The sequence below is a fragment of the Doryrhamphus excisus genome, chromosome 6 (assembly GCF_030265055.1).
Source record: "Doryrhamphus excisus isolate RoL2022-K1 chromosome 6, RoL_Dexc_1.0, whole genome shotgun sequence".
Classification (NCBI taxonomy): Eukaryota; Metazoa; Chordata; class Actinopteri; order Syngnathiformes; family Syngnathidae; genus Doryrhamphus; species Doryrhamphus excisus.
The window spans coordinates 8,865,749-8,887,137 of NC_080471.1; the positions used below are offsets into that span (position 1 = coordinate 8,865,749).

The window sequence follows — 21,389 nt, forward strand, 5'->3', positions numbered from 1 at the left end:
AAAAACGTACCACTTCCACAAGGATAGGGAGGATAACTTAACAGTTATTTAACCTTTAACATAAAGATTAATCAAACGTAATCATTTTTTCTGGGTACATGATACCATACAGCATCCATATCAAACTTGCGCGGGCTGCACTAACATTAAACTTTCATATCAAGGCGGGGGCCTCAAACTGGTGTCATGCGGGCCATATTTGGCCCGCGGGCCGCGTGTTTGAGACCCCTGCTTTATATCCATGCTCTGACCATGGATTGTGGATGTGGAGGGCCCCAATAGGTTTGACTTAGGTTTGGCCCCAAATTGACTAAATACACCCCTGCTCACAATAACAAACAAATAAATACATATCACGGTTTATATTTTGCCAGAGCGTATCAATAATCTATCTTAAGGTTAAATATCACAATACTAGCACCCTTGTATTTACCTAAATTTGCAGCATTACCCAACCTTTCAACTAATTTCATATTCCAAAAAAACACTTCCTGTGTGTTACTGTTACTGTTGTAGTGCGCGTGAGACTACTACGTTTTAGCGGGTGATGTTTAAACTCAGTGACGTAGGCTGTGACGTCTGCCAATGCCAACACAAGGAGGGGGCGTCTCCCAACTATTTTGTTCCAAACACGAATCCGGAGTAAGATTGGAGAGTCTCTTTTTCTTTCCCTGGGTATGTAAACAAAAAAAGTCATCGATTTTAACAACAATAATATATACATGTATGTAGTGCAAGACAAACGGATTGTAAATACGTCGTTTAGTTGAGATCGTTGTATTGTTGAGACGGTTGCATGCTCGGATACATTTGACAATGCTTTTGTGCACATCGTAGACAAGATAAGGGGCAATGCAATGAGGATTATTATGATGATCATTGTTATTATAATTATGAAATTGTCATTATCATACACGCTGTGTGCAGCATTTGATCGGCTTGTTTGGAAATGGATATAGGACGGAGAAAAGGGGGGAGGAGGAGAAGTGTGTGTGTTGTTATGGTGGTGCCGAGACATTTTATTTACTCCATGCAAACAAAGACTAGTCCTAAACGAGGTTGCTGTTGTTTGGAATGGCCGTCAATCGTCGTTTGACTTTGTCATTGTTCTCTAAAGGACAACTGGACCGAGCCGTGTGTCATTATTCCGATGCAAAATCCTTTATTTGGTCCTCTTCCGCCAAACGTGATATACGAAAAAACACGCGTTGTGTGCAAGGGAATGTTGCTGGGCTCTATCGATTGTGCAAATCTGTGTGTGAGAGTATGGACATTGCCGCGTCCTCGTTTTTGTTGTGTGTGTGTGTGTGTGTGTGTGTGTGTGTGTGTGTGTGTGTGTGTGTGTGTGTGTGTGTGTGTGTGTGTGTGTGTGTGTGTGTGTGTGTGTGTGTGTGTGTGTGTGTGTGTGTGTGTGTGTGTGTGTGTGAGGAGCAAAGCGGAGGAATCCCAGGCTGGCGTTTTGCAGCTCCGCCTATCGTGGGCGACACTTTATATGGACGGATATATCGAGCCATATGTCGCTTGTATCGATACCAAGGGTAATATTAGTATCAGATCGATACTAGCGTGATAGTTATAGTTTCAGTTCTAGGATTATTTAAATATCTAGGGGATTTGTTGTGTTGTTCATGCAGATTATTTACAGTATATATATATATATATATATATATATATATATATATATATATATATATATATATATATATATATATATATATATATATATATATATATATATATATATATATATATATATATATATATATATATATATATAAACTCCATGTTCTTCCCGTGCATGCGTGGGTTTTCTCCGGGTATATACATGGTATCATGTTGATACCAAAATTTGCAGTATCGCCCACCATCTTATTTTGGCGAGGCTCCGCCTCTCTTTTCAACGAAGGGGCGGGAGGCTGCAAATGCCTCAAAGAGTCACGATTGGTTGTAGCGCCACAAAAAAGTGGGCGGGACAAAACCCAAGAGCGTCCAGTGTCACGTTTAAAACCAGGAAGTGTTTGGCGAAACATTTTAAAACAGCGTGGACTATTTGTAATTTCATTGTTTCAAATTAAATGGAAAGTGTTACATATGACTCTAAGTGTGTTAATAACCATAAACAAACAATCTAAAACATATGCTTTTGTTCTTAAATTTCAAACGAAAGGCGAGATAGCCACTCACGAGCACTCATCGATCACATTGCGTGTTTGCTTAAGCCGCACACACTCAAAAGCCGGTGTGTTCAAGCAAACCTAAATGTGATGTTTATCTTTATACATTTCCTTCCAATGTTGTGTACTTCTATGGTTTCTCACATCAGCCATTGTCGCGCTTCAAGTCAAAATGGGACAGCTCCGGGGCAAAAGGAGCGTCATATCATGATTGACACAGCGCATACTGACCAATCCGGAAGCGTCGCCATCTCTCCGAATCACGCCCTCTCTCTAAATGAACCAATAGAAAACCCTAAAGGGGCGTGGCCACAATAGCCCCAACCCACAAGCTAACCTAACGGGAGATTGTTTTCCTCTCTCCGGGGAGATTTTTGTTCCACTTTGCAGCTTCCACTTTTCGTTTTATTTACACATTTACAAGTCGCGTTTGACACAACGTTCCATGCAGACTGCATACCCAGGCCCTGAAGCATCCCAGTTATCCCCCACCAAAAACGGATTACCGTAGCACCATCGGCGAACTTAAGGAGAGGGGTGAGTTGAGGTTCATTCAGCAAGCTAACAACTAGCTAGCATTGATCCTTCCATCACAAGACTGCCCTTAAGAGCACACTAAACAGATATTAAATGTCCGTTACTTGCCAGAAATATGTCATAACATTTACAGGATGAACTCAAAACGAATCGCTAGCTTTAGCAACACAATGCTAATGCTTTTAGTCGCATGTGCTTCCTTTTTGGTCGCCACAGGACGTCGGGCACCTCATGTTGTTTACATTAGCTAGTAGCTTACCAGCAAGGCACCGCGAAACACCATCACGATAAAGCTTCAATGCGAAATAAATGTGATTAAAAAAAGAAAACATCCCGATTTATGTAGCGACGAGGCGGTGAGCATCCGTATTACTTTTACTTGCTTACCTCCCATTGACGTGGAGCGTCTCGTCGGAGCCCCTCCTGCGCCACAAGCTCCAAATGGCGGGCGCTGGAATGGAGCTCGGTGCTTGTGTGTTGCTAGGCCGTGAAATGGGCGGCGGACGAACGGACGGGACGCCGGGATGTCGGCTTCCAGGCAAACATGTGCGAGGTGATATTTTGATTTTGTGGCCTTATTTGAGTGAAGTTATCCACCACCCCTCCCCGGAGCAACCAAGCTAACTAGCGGCGTTGCTAACAAGTTGACAGAAAATTGTGTATACTTTAAATTGAGTTTACGCTTTAAACAAGTAATGTCGAGGCTTCTTGCTTTATAAAGGGAGAGAGTTGTGTTTTATTGGCAAAATGTAAATAGATTCTACGTCCCGTACATAGCACCTGTTTGTTGCTTACGTGACGTAGCAACACCAACAGTCCAGGACGTTTGATTGGCTACTGAGATTTGTACTATTTTATCATTTTGTTAATTATTTACCATGCCGTTTTATAGGCGATAAAACAGGTAAATACTACAGTTGGATGAAAAACTACACATTTTGGTAACAAGCCGATACCAAGTAAACAGAGGACAAGTATCGATCATACTCTTTATTTGGGCGTTTTTCAACATCATTGCATCATTTTGTTATTTTTGCCTTACATAAACAAACTTTTCTGTGAATAATTTAGCAATATTTAACACAACAATATAAGACAAAGACAAAATAAATTATCCCCTTTCGCTACATATTCTTTAGAAAAGTTAATAGTGCGAAATTAGTAAACAAAACCATATAAGCTATAGGCTCTCATATCTTTTTGACTTTTTCCTCCGAAAGCCCATGCTGTGTCCAAGACCGTATTCGCTGAGTTTGTAAACAATATATTCGAACAACACTACCAAAACCACAAAAGTTTATGGAAACAAATAAGTATTTAATACATTTGTCAAAAATATCAGATTTAATCTGATGCAATACTGTCCAAGTGTCGATAATATTGGTATATGTATTGATCAGCCCACTTCTAGTAAATACATGGTGACTTTCATTTATTTTTGGGGAGAAGATCCTGAAGCACTCCAAAATGGAATTCATCCATGGTGTAAAATATGGCGGATCCATCCAAATATGTTGTATATCTGTGTCGTTGTCAAATGTCATTTACAGTCATACGAAAAAATGAGGACCACTCCACTAATGCAGGTTTCTCTTTGCCTTCCCAGGTCTCTCAGCTCCCTCAAATATGAGTTCATAATGAAGCGGCGACTGGAGGATCAGGAAACCGTTTTTGCGTCCCAGCAGCGGCGCCTCCCGGGAAGCGCGGACACCTTCCAGCATCGCCTCCTGGCCCCGGCACCAGCTGTGTACGAGGCCGTGTCGGACAGCATGCAGCCCACCGCGGCTGTGCAGTACTCTGTCCCGCAGGGATACCAGGTACGCAATCACATGTCCACTAGGGAGTCTGCTTTCATTTCTGATATGCTCCATGAATGTACAAACACTGTCAACGCAGTTCCACACTAAAAATGAGGATAACCACTGGGCACCACAGTTGTACTGTGGGGATGCTCCCATGCTGGAAAAGCAGCAAAGTTGGACCGTTAAAGCCAATCTGGAAAGCTGGCCAAAATTCCTCATAGGAAATCATAAAAATAGAGATTATCTCTTCTAAAGTAAAATTGTCGCCATCATAAAGTTGCATGACATCCCCATCAGCAGTGTGTTCGGACCAGAACTGGGCTTACGGGACCAAGTAGAGGGTCAGTCACTGTTGATGGCCTACACTGCTGATGGGGATGTCATGGAACTTTATGTCAAAAAACTATCCCTTTAAGTCACATTTTAACATTCTTTACAGTCATACAAGTGTAAAAGAAGTTAATCATTGTTAATACTGAAACATAACTTATTATTTTATTATCATTATACTTATTATTATTAAAATTACAACGTACTGTGGCCATTTTTTACAGAGCACTCAGTACAGCACTTCGCAGTAAATTGCAGTACCGTACAAAAAAATCAAAACTAAGTAAAATGAAATAGTGAAAATGAATATCAAAAGATCTTTATAAGTTATAGTGTGTATTAGGGTTGGAAGATATAAACTTTAGCAGATCACAATATTTTTGGGATGTATCACGATATGACAATATAAAATTTAAATTCAGCTGTCTTGTATATAAAGCTACAAACCTTAAGTCATTTAATGACATACTCTTGTCTCAAATTGTAAAGAACATTTATTTATTGGTAACAAACTTTTCTAATGGGATTACAGCCTCCGCACACATTGCAACTAAGTCTTCAACAAACTAATGCCTGTGCTTGTGATGAAGGAAGATGTAGTCACCCATGCAATTCCAACTGCATATGTAAGATATTTTGAATAACACACTTGTTATGTTTATGTTGACGTTGGGCAAACGGAGCTCTTATTTTTAAGGACAGTCACAGAACATTTGTAATCCGGTTCGATATGTTTGTGTTACGGTTTGATACATGCATGCTAAGGAAGGAAAAGAAAGTAATGAATGAGACCGAAAATTGTTTTGGTTCCAAGAAATGACGAGAAAGGGCCTGAGAATAACCATCTGTGTACATCATCAGTGAACACATGGAAGGAAGATGTAATTTACTCATCTGCGTGCCATCACATGGGCTTTCACAGGTTCCCACAGCGACACAGAACAGTGGCAATCATGGGCACGCTCCAAGCCCGGCCGTCCACGGGGGCTCTCACCATCACAGCCCTGCCTCAGTGGCCGCCGTCCAATCCCACGGGCCCTCTGTGATGCCAGCACACACTCACACGGCTGCACCTCAGGCCTCGACACAAGGCCAGCAGCAGTTCCAGCGGCTCAAGGTGAGTGTGCAACTTTGCCGCCAGAGAGGAAGTGTTACTTTTACTCAAAAGTATTGCGACACACATCTTCACCAGTTGAGACATTGTAACATGAAAGGTTCCCGACGAAATGATTTGAGAATGTGATGTACTTTTCTCCGCAGGTGGAGGATGCCTTGTCGTACTTGGACCAAGTCAAGCTGCAGTTTGGCAACCAGCCTCAGGTTTATAACGACTTTCTGGACATAATGAAAGAGTTCAAGTCACAAAGGTGAACCCCTCTTTTGGTTCTTACAGAATGACAAATAGTAATCCCTATGCATAGTTCCAGTGTTTAAGCCCCTAACATTTCAGCAAGATTTTTTGTTGTGGATATATTCTAGAGCAGGGGTCTCAAACTCAATTTACCTGGGGGCCACTGGAGCTAGGGTCTGGGCAAGGCTGGGCCGCATCAGGTTTTCCAAAAAAAAAAAACGTATTTATTAAAAACAGAAAAATATACAAACGTTTTCAGTGCTAGAGAGCTAGCACTGACTATAGTCACATTTATACTTTTTTTTTTATTTACAACATATTAGCGACCGAAAATGGTAGCCTGCAAGTTATTCCCTTTAAACTTAAATAGCCAAAAACTTACCACTTCCACAAGGATAGGGAGGATAACTATTAACAGTTATTTAACCTTTAACATGAACATTAATCAAACGTAATAATTTTTTCTGGGTACATGATACCATACAGCATCCATATCAAACTTGCGCGGGCCGCACTAACATTAAACTTTCATATCAAGGCGGGGGCCTCAAACTAGTGTCCTGCGGGCCACATTTGGCCCACGGGCCGCATGTTTGAGACCCCTGATCTATAGTATCGACGTGACTTACACTTTTGTGAAATACTGCAAGTTGTGTAACATGCATACAGAGCGACATTTAAATCCTGTTTGTTTTTGTTTTGGGCCAGTATCGACACCCCCGGGGTCATCAGCAGGGTGTCGCAGCTTTTCAAGGGTCACCCCGACCTCATCATGGGCTTCAACACTTTCCTGCCGCCCGGTTACAAGATAGAGGTCCAGACCAACGACCTGGTCAACGTGACAACGCCCGGTCAGATCCACCACATCACCCCACACGGCATTTCCGTGCAGAACATCCCCATCACAGGAGCAGGCGCCCAGCACCAGGTCCAGATCCCCCCCATGACTTCCTCCGCTGCCGCTGCCGCCACCACCACCACGACCAGTGCTGCAGTCCTTCTCACGCAGCCTTCCCCTGCCAAAATGAGCAAAGTGAGTTTGGACCATTTTAAAACCTGCACTATCAACGATATACTGGTAAAATATAGTTTAGTCATTTAAATGAAGCAATATTTGCTCATCGATATCATCAGTTTTGTTGATTGGTCAGTAGCAGTCACATGACTTTTATGCCTTTTATTCTTATAAAGAGATTTTAGCACAAATGTACCTGCTGGAAGAGCTTTCAGGTTAATCGTGATTGCATGAATTTGACCTTGGTCAAAGTCATACAACCTCCGTGTCATATGTGTTACACCATCTGCAGCCTGCCCAGCCTCAGGCGCTAACGCCAGGCAGCCAGACCAATCCGTCCATCCCTACGTACACCGCCCCGCGCTCCCCGCCCATGCAGCTCCCCCCACCGCTCAGTGGGACCCCTGCTGGTCCACTGGCACAGAACAACCAGCCAGTGGAGTTCAACCACGCCATCAACTACGTCAACAAGATTAAGAACCGCTTCCAGGGTCAACCCAACATCTACAAAGCCTTCCTGGAGATCCTGCACACGTACCAGGTCAGCTGAAGCTCCTGATGACGATTCAGAGGAACAAATCATGCAGTGATTTTGTCATTATGTTATGATATTAATCCGCTCCAGAAGGAGCAACGGAATGCGAAGGAGGCTGGCGGCAACTACACCCCGGCCCTGACGGAGCAGGAGGTGTATGCTCAGGTGGCTCGGCTCTTCAAGAACCAGGAGGACCTGCTTTCAGAGTTTGGACAGTTTCTTCCAGATGCCAACAGTTCAGTGGTGAGTGGCGCTGATACAGTGCACACTGTATGTGTTAGCATATACAGTATTATTTTTTGCTTCCACCTAGGAAATTGTTCTGTTATTGAACCCATTTCACACAGATATCCCACAAAATAGAGCACTTGCTGTAGATCTAGTATTTATTAAAATTGTCAGGTTGTTTTCGTTGCCATATTCCATATTGCTACAAAGAAGGTGGAAACATGCTGGCTTTTACAGGCAGTTTGAAAAGGGCTTTGGTTTGGTCCAGTTTATTTGCCACTTTGTCAGCTTTGGGATGACTGTTGAGGGCCATCAACAAAGGGACTCGCACGTTCAGTGTAGTAGTCTTTGGCAATTGTTCCTCCACTTAGGGGAGGAATGCACACATAAGGCTCTTTACTTAGTTTCATAAAAGAATACACTAATACACTAATCCCTCTTTTACCACAGTTAATTGGTTACAGACCCGACCAGAGCCAAAAATATTGGCCTGTTGCCATCTTTCATGTGAATATTTTTGGATATAACTAAGTATGCCTTGTGCTTGTGTGTGTTGCTGTTGATGTGTTCAGGTGCAAGGGGAGCTACGTGGCGGGCAGACAGGAAGTGATGTTGGGGGTTAGCTTGGAGATTGTTAAAGCCCTAACAGTTGCCTATCTTTGAACCTGCAATAAAAGACTGTTGTTCCAATGATAGTCTGGTGCGTCTGTCTCTTACCAAACATTAAAGTAACATGACTGACACCTAGTGACCAGAGTAGGGTACTACATATCAGAACAGCTTTGAAGGTCTCTCTTGAATGCCTTATACAGTCCCTCCTTCACTAAAAAAACTCTCACATTAAAAAAAAGATTAATACTTCTTGGTTGAATACTGCCTATTATAAGTAAAATGCACATTTAAACAAATTGTATTCTTTCAAAAATGGCTAAATTAACCAAAATACAAATACTTGGCAGAAGAAATATTCTGATCATGAATGTAGTATTCTACATATCGCCACTAGGTGTCAGTAATTGTTTGGTGAGACAAGCACCTGACGGGATCTCCAGAACAGGCATTTATTTCAGGTTTAAATGATCTTACAACAAGCACAGTCACAATAATCACAACAATGACATGGGCTACTGTTGGGACCATAACCCACAACAAGCTAAAACTCAACTCTGAACCCCCGACACCACTTCCTGTCCTCCACTACGGTACCCGAGGTAACACGTTTACTGTGACACACAGGAGCAGAAGTGAAAACAAGCCTGTCTCCCGTGTGGGGCTTACGTTGTGAGAGTGATATTATGTTTGCACCCTGCAAAACGTGCCATGCAAATGTCTCGCCGGGGTGGCGCTTTGCGTGGCATTTGGTAGGCGAGCACTTGCCAGGTTGTGGTGAGTTTTGAGGCTCGTGATGTGTTCATCAGTCGGGGCGGCGGCCAATGTAGATAGTAAATATGTATATAGAGCTAATATTGGCAGAGCTAATATTTCAACCTCCATGGCACAGTAAGTGCGTAGCTGCAGTATTTATGGATCTGACAAAAGCCGTCGCAATTATGAAATTAGAAATGTATGGAATCAGATGATTACATATACATATATTATGTGTTGAGTACCCCAGTAGTCAATATTCATTCATTCATTCATTTTCTAGCGCTTTTCCTCGCGGGGGTTGCTGGAGCCTATCCCAGCTGTCTTTGGGCGAGAGGCGGGGTACACCCTGGACTGGTGGCCAGCCAATCACAGGGCACATATAGACAAACAACCATTCACACTCACATTCATACCTATGGACAATTTGGAGTGGCCAATTAACCTAGCATGTTTTTGGAATGTGGGATCAATAAATAACACACATGAAATAGTGGAAACATTGCTTTTAATAACATTGCTAGATATTTGATTATGGTAATGGTGAACTAGTTTTAAACATGCATACAAGTTAATATGTCATATATTACAATTCCACATGTCCAAAAAGGAGCAGGAAGAATAAGATAATTCCAAACCTAGCTGAGAGACGTGAGAGAAGTGCTGTGTATCATGCGCTAACTGTTTAAATATTTGACCCTCAGCTGTTGAACAAGACGACAGCCGAGAAGGCCGAGTCCGTTCGTAACGATCACGGCGGCACCGCAAAGAAGCTGCAACTCAATAACAAGCAAAGGCCGAATCAGAATGGCTGCCAGATCCGCCGGCATCCCACTCCGGGGGCCCCGCCCCCCATGAAGGTACACATACTTGAACTTGCTCCTGTTACTCCCACTGACGGGGACTGCTTTGCAACTCACGTACCTCTCTGCAACATTGCCACAGAAGAAGCCCAAGTTTCTGAATTTGAAAGATTCTTCATTGGCGGAGGCCAGCAAGCATGGAAGCGGAACGGAATCTCTTTTTTTTGAAAAGGTGCGTTTACTTGTTTTTTTCTTTGCCAAAATGGATGCCATCTGTTTGCGCTGATCGTGACTTTGCACATGTTTGAAAGGTTCGCAAAGCCTTGCGGAGTGCGGAGGCCTACGACAACTTCCTGCGATGTTTGGTCATTTTCAATCAGGAGGTGATCTCCCGGAGTGAACTAGTGCAGCTGGTGCTGCCCTTCTTAGGGTGAGCACCCGGCTCTTTGACTCCTCCTCTTTTTTTACATTGTGTCCCATCGTCCAACATCTGTTCTTTCCCGCTCTCGCACCAGGAAATTCCCAGAGCTGTTTACCTGGTTCAAAAACTTTCTGTGCTTTCGAGAAATGGCCCACTTGGAGACGTACCCCAAGGAACGGGCCACCGAGGGTATCGCCATGGAGATTGACTATGCTTCCTGCAAGAGGCTGGGCTCCAGTTACAGAGCGCTGCCTAAAAGCTATCAGCAGCCTAAATGCACCGGCAGAACTCCGCTATGTAAAGAGGTGAGCGCAGAACCAGAAAAGTAAAACCATGAGGAGGATCAAGGATCTGATTAACGACTTTCTGTGTTTTATGTCTCGATTCAGGTCCTGAATGATACCTGGGTGTCCTTGCCCTCGTGGTCTGAGGACTCCACTTTTGTTAGTTCCAAGAAGACGCAGTACGAGGAGCACATCTACAGGTGTGAAGATGAACGCTTTGAGGTAAGTCATCACAAATGCAAAGATTTAAGAAAGGATGAACAAGGACAAAATAAAAATGGTTGTTTTTCTCCGCACAGTTGGATGTGGTGCTGGAAACCAACCTGGCCACCATCCGAGTTCTGGAGACCGTCCAACGCAAGCTCTCCAGGATGTCAGCAGAGGAGCAGGCCAAGTTTCGTTTGGACAACACGCTGGGCGGTTCGTCCGAGGTGGTTCATCGAAAAGCCATTCAGAGGATATATGGTGATAAAGCTCCGGACATCATCGACGGGCTGAAGAAAAACCCTGCCATCTCCGTCCCCATCGTGCTGAAGAGGTAGGTGTCCAACAGGGATAAGAGAGAGAGAAGAAAAAAGAATCATCAGTGATTTTCAGTGAATTTTCATCCCATTACATGTCAACTCAGGCTAAAGACCAAGGAGGAGGAGTGGCGGGAAGCCCAGCGAGGCTTCAACAAAATCTGGCGAGAGCAGAACGAGAAGTATTACCTCAAGTCTCTGGACCATCAAGGCATCAACTTCAAACAGAACGACACCAAAGTGCTGCGCTCCAAGTCCCTACTCAACGAAATAGAAAGCATCTACGACGAAGTGAGCGCCTGCCCCTTTTTTTATCATCCTTGGATCTACCACATATGATTTTCATTCATTCGTTTTCTACTGAGGGTGGTGGGGGTGCTGGAGCCTATCCCAGCTGTCTTCAGGCGAGAGGCGGGGTACACCCTGGACCGGTCGCCAGCCAATCACAGGGCACATATAGACAAACAACCATTCACACTCACATTCATACCTATGGACAATTTGGAGTCGCCAATTAACCTAGCATGTTTTTGGAATGTGGGAGGAAACCGGAGTACCCGGAGAAAACCCACGCATGCACGGGGAGAACATGCAAACTCCACACAGAGATGGCTAGTCGTAGTTTTGTGTGGAAATGAAGAAATATCTAGGAAGGAAGGAATTAAATTACTTGTTTGAAATAATATCCAGTCTAAAATTTCGTTTTTTTACCAACATTAAGCCAGTGCATGTTGGTTGTCGATGCTCAGATATCGTTCTTTTTTCCCTTATAGATTAGTTATTATTATATTACTTGGAGAAAGTTTGCAACTTTGGTGTTTAAAGGGCTATTATTTCATCTGATTTATTTATTTTGCAACAGCAAATTTATCAATAGCATATCATCATTTGGATGATTCTCAGAGGAATGCATGCATGCAATGCATTGTGTTTATCTACGACCATGCTTTTAAATTAGTCATGAAAGGACCGATGTGTATTTTAGATAATATTTAAAAAATATTTTTCTCCTTGCAGCGCCAGGAACAGGCATCAGAAGACAACGCCAGCCTGCCCACGGGCCCTCACCAGACTCTAGCATACGAGGACCGCCAGATCCTGGAGGACGCAGCAGCCCTCATCATCCACCACGTCAAGCGTCAGACCAGCATCCAAAAAGAGGACAAGTACAAGATCAAGCAGATCATGTACCACTTTGTCCCCGACCTGCTCTTCGCGCAGCGTGGTGAGCTCTCTGACGTGGAGGAGGAGGAGGAGGAAGAGGAAATGGACATGGAGGAGAAAAAGCACAACGGCATCCCCGGCGGCGGGAGCCCTCCCAAGTCCAAGCTGCTTTTCAGCAACACGGCGGCGCAGAAGCTGCGCGGCTGTGACGACGCCTACAACCTCTTCCACGTCAACAACAACTGGTACATCTTCCTGCGGCTGCACCACACGCTGTGCTCGCGGCTGCTCCGCCTCTACTGGCAGGCCGAGAGGCAGATCGAGGAGGATGTGCGGGAGCGCGAGTGGGAGAGAGAGGTGCTGGGGCTCAAGAAGGAGAAGAACGACAACCCCGCCATCCAGCTGAGACTGAAGGAGCCCAGTGAGTAACAGATATTGCAGATATTGATTTCAAATTGTCGAACAAGGCGTTCTCACTGGAAATAATGTATTACAAGCCGACCAATCACAGCCTTTATGGTCTGCAGCACCACACTGCGGTTCACCTTTTTTTGGAAAGTATCTCCTTCGATAAACGAGGAAACACTGTGTACTGCAGGTGCCTTGGCGGGTATAAAACAGACTTTAGCGTGTTTTCATTCCTTCGCAAACATTCACGTCGTCATCTAGCCATAACGCCAATTTTTCCGCCAACCATTCCAGTCCAGCTCATCATCTGCTACATCAGATATATACTGCATTTTCCGGACTATAAGTCACACTTTTTTTCATAGGTTGGCTGTTCCTGTGACTTATAAATGAAAAAAAATATGTATGTTACATAAACACTGGACACCGTTTCTGTTCATGTTTGTTTTTTGTGTAGCTGAATAACCATTGTGTTAGCATATCTTACACCTATTCAGCCTGTTCTCTATTCTTTTATTGTTAGAACTTGCCTTCCAAGAGGACGTAATGTCTGTTTTGGTCAAGTAGTTTTTAAAATAAATGACCCGCAAAAAATGTGACTTATACTCCAGTGCGACTTACATATGTTTTTCTCTCAACTTATAGTCCAGAAAATACAGTAAATAGTTTTATAGTCATATGGTGGTACCATAGTAAACAAAGGGCTGTCCATCAACCACCATTGCTGCCCTGCTGTCGGTTCCCTATTAGGATTCTTGGGTGCCAAAAACCCTATTTCCTACCCCTACTTCCAATTTCAACATGAATTTATGTGACACCAACAAAATATATTACATTTTAATTCATTTTTACCCTCAAAATTGCATATTAAGCAGATTTATAGATATTTTGTTCTAATTACTTGTAGGTTTTTTTTGGCATGGACGTCGATCCTTGCCAATCATAATGATGCATAATCAAAAATAGTTGGAAAAACGTAATGATGCATTTACAGATCAACTAGTTTACCCACCATGTGTAAGGTCTGATTGAAAATATCCATATTGTCCTCCCTACAGTGGACATCGATGTCGAGGTTTACTACTCTGCCTTCTTGGAGATGATTCGCAACTTGTTGGATGGAAACATGGAGGCGTCGCAGTACGAAGACTCGCTGAGGGAGATGTTCACCATTCACGCCTACATCGCCTTCACCATGGACAAGCTCATACAAAGCATTGTCCGTCAGGTGAGCGTCTTCTCCTCGCCCGCCTGCGAGTGTCAGTCACTGTGCCATCTCGTTAAAGCTTCTTTATTTCATGTCAACTCCTCGCAGCTCCAGCACATCGTAAGCGACGAGATCTGTGTGCAGGTGACGGACCTCTACTTGGCAGAGAGTGCTAATAACGCTTGCGGGGGTTCCATGTCTACGCTGTCCACCAGAAGTGCCGCTGAGGCGGCCTATCAACGCAAGGCTGAGCAGCTCATGTCGGACGAGAACTGCTTCAAGGTACAAAAAATACAAAAAATAAAGACAGTCTCATGGCTCATGAAAGAGTGTCTACATCACATTTTCATCCTCACAGGTGATGTTTGTGAGAAACAGGGGCCTGGTGCAGCTGACGGTGGAGTTGCTTGACACCGAGGAGGAGAACTCAGATGAACCGCTGGAGGCGGAGGTGAGAAACGCACCCGGCAGCCATTGACCACTGCTAGTATTGCATCATGTCCTGCATGTACTGTAGCTCATTTGCCAAAATTCATTATGATATAATACTAAAAGTGGTACTGCTGTTGGTGAAAACACATCAATGTTGTCATAGCAACAACTTCAGCTCATTGAGCTCCGAATATATATATATATTTTTAAAGATTCTGCACTATATCTTTTGGCGCTTTGCCACATGGCTTTGTTTATTTATTTAGATACCCATTAGTGTCCTCTCCAGCGGTTGCTAGGCTTCCTGGGGTCCACCATTAATACTACAAATTATATTGCAATAACATCATGAAGAGGCTGCACGGTGTACGAGTGGTTAGCATGTTGGCCACAGGGTCAGGAGATCGGGACCTGGGACCTGGACCTGGCACCTCCCCGTGCGTGTGTGGGTTTTCTTCGGGTACTCCGGTTTCCTCCCACGTTCCAAAAACATGCTAGGTTAATTGGCCACTCCAAATTGTCCATAGGTATGAATGTGAGTGTGAATGGTTGTTTGTCTATATGTGCCCTGTGATTGGCTGGCCACCAGTCCGGGGTGTACCCCGCCTCTCGCTTGAAGTTAGCTGGGATAGGCTCCAGCATACCCCAGCGACCCGAGTGAAAAAAAGCTGCATTGAAAATGGATGGATGGAATATCCCTTGCAAGAACACAGTGGCCATTTCATCTGAAACTTGCTGGACTCAATCATCGTCTAATTTGGATGGATGGACAAAAACACAGCTAATACAGTTCTGATTCAGTTTAGACCAGCTTATTTCCATTTTGTATCAAAAACATGAAAAAAACATATTGTACCACTCGTTGTAGTTGTAAGGAAGAGACATGTACTCACAGCAACACTACTTATATTTTATGCAATGAGTTTAGAATTATTTTCTATAAAGCACCCTGAATTACCTTGTGTACAACTGGTGCTCCATGAATAAACTTTCCTGGCCTTGCTTAAGCAGTGTCCATTACACAACATTAAAATATGCATGAAATGACTTCCTGTTCAGAGCAACGTAATGGTAAAAGTTTAATTTCATTTGAACATGCATCAGATTACAATTGAATGCATCACATAATCAGTTCACAGTTCCACATGTCCAAAAGGAGTAGGAAGAAGCAAAGCTTATTAAATCCTACCCCTCCATCTGGTACTTTTACAATCAGTAACTGTTACATTTGTTCACTTCCTGCTTTCCCTAATACAGTTTAAGGTTTTTTTTTTACGTAAGCTTCAAGTAAGAACACATTTATTTATTTTTTTCATGTGTATTTTGTCTCTACAGCGTTGGTCCGATTACGTGGGGCGTTACTTGAACCCGGACTCCACCACTCCAGAGCTGAGGGAGCATCTTGCTCAGAAGCCCGTTTTCCTTCCCAGGTGAGTTTTATTTTATTTAAGACACTAAACTGATACCAAGTGTACCGACATTATGATACGAGATATCCAGAGGGATACATTGTGGTTTTCTAAGTCCATACATTTCTAATCACCGTGACACCTCTACATCTCAAGCATTGATTTTAACAGCACATTAGTTTAGAGCAGGGGTCTCAAACTCAATTTACCTGTGGGCCACTGGAGCTAGGGTCTGGGCAAGGCTGGGCCGCATCAGGTTTTCCAAAAAAAAACAAAACGCATTTATTAAAAACAGAAAAATATACAAACTTTTTCAGTGCTTTGGTTCCGATTTTCTACAATAAAAGCTCTGATAAAACATTCCACTGTTCTCAAATATCTTAATTTTTATGTTTCTGCACAGAATAAGATGAAAAATAAATAAACAAATCAAGAATAAAGAAAATCAATCAATCAGTAATAAATAAATATAATAATAATAATAATAATAAAACACCAAATAATAAAAACTGAAGAAACCACATATAGTTGGTGGGTAGACAAATTATTATTTTCAGATTAAAATGAACAAAGCATTATTAGAGCCCTGTAGACATGACAAAACACGACTATAGTCACATTTATACTCTTTTTATTTACAACATATTGCGCAACTGCAGGGTCTTGAGACACATGCTAACTCGCAAACTAGAAAGCTAGCGACCTAAACGGTCAAGTTATTTCCTTTAAACTTAAATAGCCAAAAACTTACCACTTCCACACGGATAGGGAGGATAACTATTAACAGTTATTTAACCTTTAACATGAACATTAATCAAACGTAATAATTTTTTCTGGGTACATGATACCATACAGCATCCATATCAAACTTGCGCGGGCCGCACTAACATTAAACTTTCATATCAAGGCGGGGGCCTCAAACTAGTGTCCTACGGGCCGCGTGTTTGAGACCGCTGGTTTAGAAGGACATTTTAAAGGCTGAAAAAGACTAGCAGATGTGGATGAAACACACAACATGCAGTGAGGTTTTTTAAAACTTCAAGGGTCTTTCCCCACCCCCCCACCCAGGAACTTGAGGCGGATCAGGAAGTACCAGAAGGGACGAGAGCAGCTGGACAAAGAGACGGGCGAGGGAGGCAAGAAGCCGCTAGACAAGGAAAAAATGGAGTGCATGTTCAAGCTCAACTCTTACAAGATGGTGTACGTCTTCAAGTCGGAGGACTACATGTACAGACGCACGGCGCTGATGCGAGCGCACCAGGTAGACCTTCCCGTCTGCCTGAAAACCATCTTGCATGGTCCTGCCGTGTGGTCTGATCGGATTGTATGTCTCCACACAGTCCCACGAGAGAGTGAGCACACGGCTGCACGAGCGCTTCCACGCGTGGGTGGAGGCGTGGGCCCAGGAACACGTCACCGCTGACATGAGGGCCGACACCGACAAGTGGCTGATGGGCGAAGGGCGCGACGGACTGCTGCCATGCACCACCTCACGGCAACCCGAGGTTCTTCACTTCAGGGACATCCACAGATACAGAGTCAAGTACGGTGCCTCCGGCAAGGCATCATAAAGTATCCAGGTCAGGCGGAGGCAATGCAGCGATGTTTTTAAGGTATGTGTTGTGTTGCTCCAGTGGAGGCAGGATTACCATTTTTACCAGCGTTTTTAGCTGGGACCACTTTTGTCCACAAGGGGTGCCAAAACTTAGGAATGGTCTCGTCCTGCTGCCTAACTTCAGCTATTGGCAGCCCGGTGCTTTGTTTTTTTTTCACATCCGTTCACCATTGGAGTGTCTGCAGAATCCATCCTAATGGGATTTCTGTCGGAAAGATGATACAAAGTGCACTTATTCAGGGAAAAACTGTTAAGTTCCCAGATTGGAGGTTTTGGAGTGAGACGTTCCCGCGTTGAGGCCAAAATCACTATTCACTGAGCACCCCCTCCCCAAACAGTCAGGTGAACCCTTACAAAATATCGTTTCACCTCTTGATGGACACACACTTGCCTCACAACGTTGTTTGGACTCATTGTAAAGCTTGTCATGTCTTGTGTATATACAGTACATATATATATTATATATATACTATTAACAGATCATCGCCGCCCTGGAAGTCAACCTTTTAAAAGAAAAAAAAGAAAAGAAAAGCCCTCCGCCAATGCACCAGCGCTCTCTCACACACAACTTGTAAATACACTGTACATAGTCTGAGACTTTTTATGATGTTGTGCTAGTAGAACTTTCCAAGCTAACCATTTAGAACATACAAAAAAAAACATTTATTATTACACTTTTTACCAAAGGGAGTTGATGATACAAACTTAGCTGTTATTTGTCCATGCCCTCTTCTTTCGGTCTTCTTCTATGTCTTTTTTTTATTTCTGTAGAGAAAACAAAAACACAAGTGGGAAAGTAGAAATGTATCCAGGTTTGTTTTTTTTGTTTGTTTTTTTTATATATATATATATATATAAATAATTTTATTTTCCTCTCAGTGTGACCTTTTGGTTCCTGGTACAAAAAAAAAATAACAAGCGACATAATCACCTTGTGATGTAAGCCTCGCCCACATCAGCCCTCACCTGGATAGATTTCTACTCCTCTCCTTACCACCTTGTATTTTTGATATTGGAAAAAGTCACGCCAGCATGTCTTTCATCCGTTTAGTCATTATTTAAAGTAATAATAAAATAACTTTGTAGCCTATGTACAAATGTGTGGAGTTTATTTAATAGGGTTTATCATACATTAATTTAGCTGTCTATAATTTATATATCCTTTAAAAAGACGTGGTGCTCATATTCACATTATTGTATATAGGTTTGAATAATTGTTTTGTCTATATGTGTCCTACCCCTTATACGTAAGGATAAGCGGCATAGAAGATAGATGAATGGATTCGCATTGTGTTGTGAATGAATGGCTTGTCATTACAACTTCGTCCAGTAGATGGCAGCGTATCTGTACATTTTCTGTGGCACTACAGCTTACATAAGGCATTCTGCCATTAGCAAATCATGGCCCACCAAATGGTCGCCGTGCGAACTAAAAAAAACGTGACAGGTAAGTTGACACACAACATCAATTAACTAGGAGTGTATGCGGGTAGTGACGACGAAGCGCTAACTGTAAGTGTTCTTTAGGAAAACGACACGAAGGAGTAAAGTATTCCACAACGCAAGTTTGTATTGACATCCTCGAGCAATCGTGACTTCCCAGACCTCTCGGCATTACTCGGGCAAACTCGGCGCACCATATCCTGTAGCCGGTAAAGTAGCGCCTTCATAATAAGAGCATGGCAATAAAATAAGATGGTTACGCCACAAAACCAACCGTCGTACGCCAGTAACTCCATGTTAAATAAAATTTAAAACATGAGATAACGTAAACTTTTACTACCTGTTCACACTTCAGTGTTGCCTCGTGGTCAGTTATGCAAATTAGACGATGACGTCATGTAGTGGTAGGACCTCCTTCTCTCCACTACAACACATTCATTGATTCTACATTAAGAAAAGCATTGAATGTATTTTAAAGAAATGTATTCACATTTAGTCTTCAATGAGTTTAACACACATGAATGTGTCGCTTTTAATCTGAAATGCATATATCATGGAAAATAGTCTTTCACTTTATCCTCAGGATGCTTCTCTCTTTGCACACTTTCTTCTTCTTGGCGCTGGAAGATAATCTAGTTAGTCTTGGTGATGATGAGAGACTCCCAGGCTGCAGGCGCCTCTCCCAAAAAAGGATTAAAGTCTGCACGTCTTCCATCATCTGTGTCAGCGCCACAGTCGGTGTCTTCACAGCACATCTCTCAGCAAACTAATGTTAGATTCCTGTCTGTTTAACTGAAGGTTTTCTTTCCTTTTTTGTTCTCCTCCACCCATCCTTCCTCAACCAGGAAGCAGCATTCTATTTAGCAAGCAACCTTTTTTTGTGAAAAAAATTCTCCCCCTACCAAAAATGTCAGCGTCCCGTAGCTTTACATCATTGTCTGTGAACCAGGAGGTTCTTTTGGACCACCAAGTAAGCTTGCAGCTTCTTGACAAATAGTTCCACGTCCCCCCCCTCTGTGTGCACCAAATAAAAGTTTCTTTTGGAAGCCGTCCATCCGAGCAGGTGCAGGCAGCACACTTGGAAGTCTGCGGCCTCCACAGTAAGAAAGTGTCAAAGAGGAAATCCGTCTCTTTGCTCCACGGCTGCCAGCCATTCAAAGGTTGTCTTTTCAAAAGTTTGGCCTAGCAGAGAGGCTAATACTCACCCCCCCTCCTGGACAAATGGGTACCACGGTTGCTGTTTGACTCGCTACCCCGTGCACAGTTTCCTTCTCAAAGCTTGTGGGAAGCGACGAAGAAGCAGAGGCGTGCGCCCACTGAGATGTTAAATTAATGAGCAAATGGCTCAATGAGGGAATTGTTTGCTTTTGTTTTGTTTGTCCGCTCCCCCATTCTGCAGGGGAAGGGGCCCCCCATCTTGCCATGCGAGTGCGGGGCATCAAACAGTGAATGCTCTGTGGGTACAGTGCAGCATGGTGATGCTAACAACACCCAGCAGCCCACTTTCTGCTGTCAAATTCTTCTCATAATGAGAGTCAATTTTTTAAATAGGTTTTATTATTTTATTACATTATTACCTTTTTTGTTACATTTGCCAAGTTTGGATATAATTGTTTTTTTTAAATTCATTTTATCAGCAAAAACAATTCCACCAGTATTGTATTCATTGAGCATATTAACATAGAAGTAAAATAGAAATATAATGGTAATATTAGTGGTAAAATAACAATGCCAAAATTTTTATACAAAATTTAAAAAATATAAATTACTAATTAAAATACATAAAATAAAATGAAATTAATGAAGGTGTTGACACTATATCCGTACTATTATTTTGATAGTTGAACACAATAATAATATTTATTAATATTATTAATTCTGCTAGTATGTTTATTATTATAGGCATATACTGCCCATTAAAATTTATATAAAATTTTATTTATATTTGTGAGGAAAAGTGGTAGAAAATGAATGAATGAATGAAAATAAAATGAAATTAATGAAGATGTTGACACTATATCCGTACTATTATTTTGATAGTTGAACACAATAATAATATTTATTAATATTATTAATTCTGCTAGTATGTTTATTATTATAGGCATATACTGCCCATTAAAATTTATATAACATTTTATTTATATTTGTGAGGAAAAGTGGTAGAAAATGAATGAATGAAAATAAAATGAAATTAATGAAGATATTGACACTATATCCGTACTATTATTTTGATAGTTGAACACAATAATAATATTCATTAATATTATTAATTCTGCTAATTTGTTTATTATCATAGCCATATACTGCCCATTAAATTTTTTTTGTAAAATTTTATTTATATTTGT

At 42.3% G+C, this 21,389-nt stretch overlaps 1 protein-coding gene across 1 annotated transcript; it reads left to right on the plus strand.

The window, feature by feature from the left end:
• The first annotated feature begins 2,764 nt into the window (after positions 1–2,764).
• sin3aa (SIN3 transcription regulator family member Aa) lies at positions 2,765–18,947 on the plus strand. The gene is made up of 21 exons (XM_058076094.1): positions 2,765–3,264; positions 4,318–4,528; positions 5,766–5,960; positions 6,104–6,210; positions 6,903–7,227; positions 7,502–7,750; positions 7,835–7,987; positions 10,042–10,197; positions 10,283–10,372; positions 10,452–10,570; positions 10,656–10,866; positions 10,951–11,067; positions 11,145–11,383; positions 11,474–11,657; positions 12,384–12,951; positions 13,997–14,166; positions 14,254–14,427; positions 14,504–14,596; positions 15,913–16,007; positions 17,055–17,247; positions 17,327–18,947. Exons 1-21 carry the CDS (start codon positions 3,236–3,238, stop codon positions 17,555–17,557), a joined length of 3,909 nt encoding a protein of 1,302 aa, XP_057932077.1. The 5' UTR covers positions 2,765–3,235; the 3' UTR covers positions 17,558–18,947.
• The last annotated feature ends 2,442 nt before the right edge of the window (positions 18,948–21,389 follow it).